This window comes from Vitis riparia, chromosome 17 (genome assembly GCF_004353265.1).
Source record: "Vitis riparia cultivar Riparia Gloire de Montpellier isolate 1030 chromosome 17, EGFV_Vit.rip_1.0, whole genome shotgun sequence".
In the NCBI taxonomy this organism is placed as follows: Eukaryota; Viridiplantae; Streptophyta; class Magnoliopsida; order Vitales; family Vitaceae; genus Vitis; species Vitis riparia.
This window is the reverse complement of record NC_048447.1, coordinates 7875811-7879040: the sequence shown is the minus strand read 5'-3', so window position 1 is coordinate 7879040 and position 3230 is coordinate 7875811. Positions and strand designations below refer to the sequence as shown.

General features: G+C 42.9%; 1 protein-coding gene across 1 annotated transcript; it reads left to right on the top strand.

The window, feature by feature from the left end:
- The first annotated feature begins 572 nt into the window (after nt 1-572).
- On the top strand, nt 573-2822 carry LOC117904674 (adenosylhomocysteinase-like). Its single transcript, XM_034817403.1, has 2 exons — nt 573-1355; nt 1891-2822. Exons 1-2 carry the CDS (start codon nt 645-647, stop codon nt 2635-2637), a joined length of 1458 nt encoding a protein of 485 aa, XP_034673294.1. The 5' UTR covers nt 573-644; the 3' UTR covers nt 2638-2822.
- Nucleotides 2823-3230: the final 408 nt, after the last annotated feature.

The window sequence follows — 3230 nt, the reverse complement described above, 5'->3', positions numbered from 1 at the left end:
TTAAAAAATTACATTAATTAAATATTTAGTAATTTGAGTTACTTTTCAATTATAAAAATTCGGTAATTACTCCAATGATAACTTTTCTACCATAAAAATTTTCAATAATTAATTTGTGATAATATTTTTAACGAGGATGCTAAAATAAGGAAATACTATTTTTAAAATATGGCATTTTTGTTTAGTAATATTAATTCAATAAGAAAAAAATGGCAAAAAAAAAAAAATTTATCACTATTTTAGAATTTTGCATTGTAATCCCTCAATTTACGACAAATTATAAACAGAACTTTTAATTGAAAATTTTGAACCGAATGTGTCTTAAAAAAAATATTACATTTGGTAACTCAAAAAAAAAAAAAAAAATTCCTTTTTTGGTTTTACATAGCTTCGGAGCAACGTGGCCTCTCTCCTCTCCTTGGATCTGCCCGGCAGCTACCAACCGTTGAATTTTTTGGCCACAGATTTGTCTTAACAAGGGAGAAATATCCAACACTGGCACCAAAAAACGGCGTCGTTTTAGTCGCCTTGGTCTGTTGGTCACCTATATACGCGCTGCTGTCGCTTGATTTTCTCTTGTCCTGGCCTCTCTATCTACACTTCATCCTCACTTCTCAAGTGCCAAACCCTAGCTAGCCACCGCCATGGCTCTTGTCGTCGAGAAGACCACCTCCGGCCGCGAGTACAAGGTCAAGGACATGTCTCAGGCCGACTTCGGCCGCCTCGAAATCGAGCTCGCAGAAGTCGAAATGCCTGGACTCATGGCTTGCCGTACCGAATTCGGACCCCAGCAACCCTTCAAAGGTGCTCGTATCACTGGATCTCTCCACATGACCATACAGACCGCCGTCCTCATCGAAACCCTAACCGCCTTGGGCGCCGAGGTCCGCTGGTGCTCATGCAACATCTTCTCAACTCAAGACCACGCCGCAGCAGCCATTGCCCGCGACTCTGCCGCCGTATTCGCCTGGAAGGGTGAGACCCTCCAGGAGTACTGGTGGTGCACCGAGCGTGCCCTCGATTGGGGCCCCGGCGGTGGCCCTGATCTGATTGTCGACGACGGTGGCGATGCCACGCTGTTGATCCACGAAGGAGTGAAGGCTGAGGAGGAGTACGAGCGATCTGGGAAGCTTCCGGACCCTGCTTCCACTGACAATGCTGAGTTCCAGATCGTGCTTGGAATCATCAAGGAAGGGTTGTCGGTTGATCCATGCAAGTATCGGAAGATGAAGGGGAGATTGGTTGGAGTTTCGGAAGAGACAACCACCGGTGTGAAGAGGCTGTACCAGATGCAGGCAAATGGAACTCTTTTGTTTCCTGCTATCAATGTCAACGATTCTGTTACCAAGAGCAAGGTAATGGATCTAGATTTTTCACTCTTTTTAGCTCGTTATATACTGAATTTTGTGCTATTATTTCAAATTTCGATGGTTTTGTGCTATTATTTCAAGTTTGAAGTGTTACCTCAGATCTAGCGTTTAGGGGCTTTTCGCTTTCTGTGATTTTTTTTGCCTAGAAGCTGCTTAACTCAGATCCAGGGTTTAGGGTTTATTCATGATTTTCCAGGTTCTAGTGTTTTGGTTTAGCTTTGTCCTCGCTCAGTTTCAGAGTTACATGTTGGATGCCTTTTTTTTTATATTTCAGATTGAGATATGAAAAAGAAGTTCTGAATCTTCTTTTTGACGATTTTAATTTGAGGTTAGAGATTTTCAGTATCAACATCTTAATTGGATGAATCTGTTATCAGAAATCTTTCTGGGTTTAATTAAGATCTTAGCATTAACTGAGCTACTTGGCAGGGTGTGGACCCCGGAGGGAATAGTTATGGATTTGTTCAGTGCTGATTGACCCCTTTTATGTTCTAATATTTTTCAATGGTATTCAATGCAGTTTGACAACTTGTACGGATGCCGACACTCCCTCCCCGATGGTCTCATGAGAGCCACTGATGTCATGATTGCTGGCAAGGTTGCTGTGGTCTGTGGGTATGGAGATGTTGGGAAGGGCTGTGCTGCTGCCCTCAAGCAGGCTGGTGCCCAGGTTATCGTGACTGAGATTGATCCAATTTGTGCTCTCCAAGCCCTAATGGAAGGTATCCCAGTCCTAACCTTGGAAGATGTAGTCTCAAAGGCTGACATCTTTGTGACCACCACTGGGAACAAAGACATCATCATGGTTCACCACATGAAGCAGATGAAGAACAATGCAATTGTTTGTAACATTGGCCACTTTGACAATGAGATTGATATGCTTGGTCTGGAAACCTACCCTGGTGTTAAGCGCATCACAATCAAGCCCCAAACTGATCGATGGGTTTTCCCAGAAACCAACAGTGGCATCATTATTCTTGCTGAGGGACGACTGATGAACTTAGGATGTGCAACAGGGCATCCCAGCTTTGTGATGTCATGCTCGTTTACAAACCAGGTGATTGCCCAGCTTGAGCTCTGGAAGGAGAAGGCAACGGGCAAGTATGAGAAAAAGGTGTACGTGCTGCCCAAGCATCTGGACGAGAAGGTTGCAGCTCTTCACCTTGGAAAGCTTGGTGCTAAGCTCACCAAGCTTAGCCCCGAGCAAGCTGCTTACATTAGTGTCCCTGTGGAAGGTCCTTACAAGCCCACTCACTACAGGTACTAGCCTGGTGATTGTTGTGTTTTTGTTGGTGTGATATTTTGATTCCGCCTGTTATCACCTCTTAGAGATCAGATTTGTTGTTTTGCTTTTTGGCAAATTTTAGGAGGGATTTTGGCACATTAATAAATGCGATGTCGCTGAGTCATGTCTGTCTAAATTTAATCTGATGTTATCATTTTTGCTCTTCATCTTTTTCTGTAACTCTTTCAAGACTCGTCACCATTGTTGTATGTCTTAGAATGAATTGCTAAGTTCCGAACCGTTAAAAGATGGATCCCATATAGCATTGGAGCCCAAGGTGGTTCATAATACTAGCAAAATGGGATCAAAATGAGAGAGGCAGAGGTGTTCACAATCTAGTCATGTCCACAACCAACGCAAGTTTCATTAAAATGTTGTGCTGCATTTTGCAGCTGCACTCACATGGCTGTAAGCCTGCTGATGAACCATGCGTACTACAGCTGCCCTCTATTGGCAGCAGGAGGGATGTTGACCGATGACATGTCATATATTTTATTTTTAAAGGGTAGAAGATAGATTGTTTTTAAAAAAACATATCTAAAAATAAAAAGAGATAAAATGGGAGGCTTCATTTG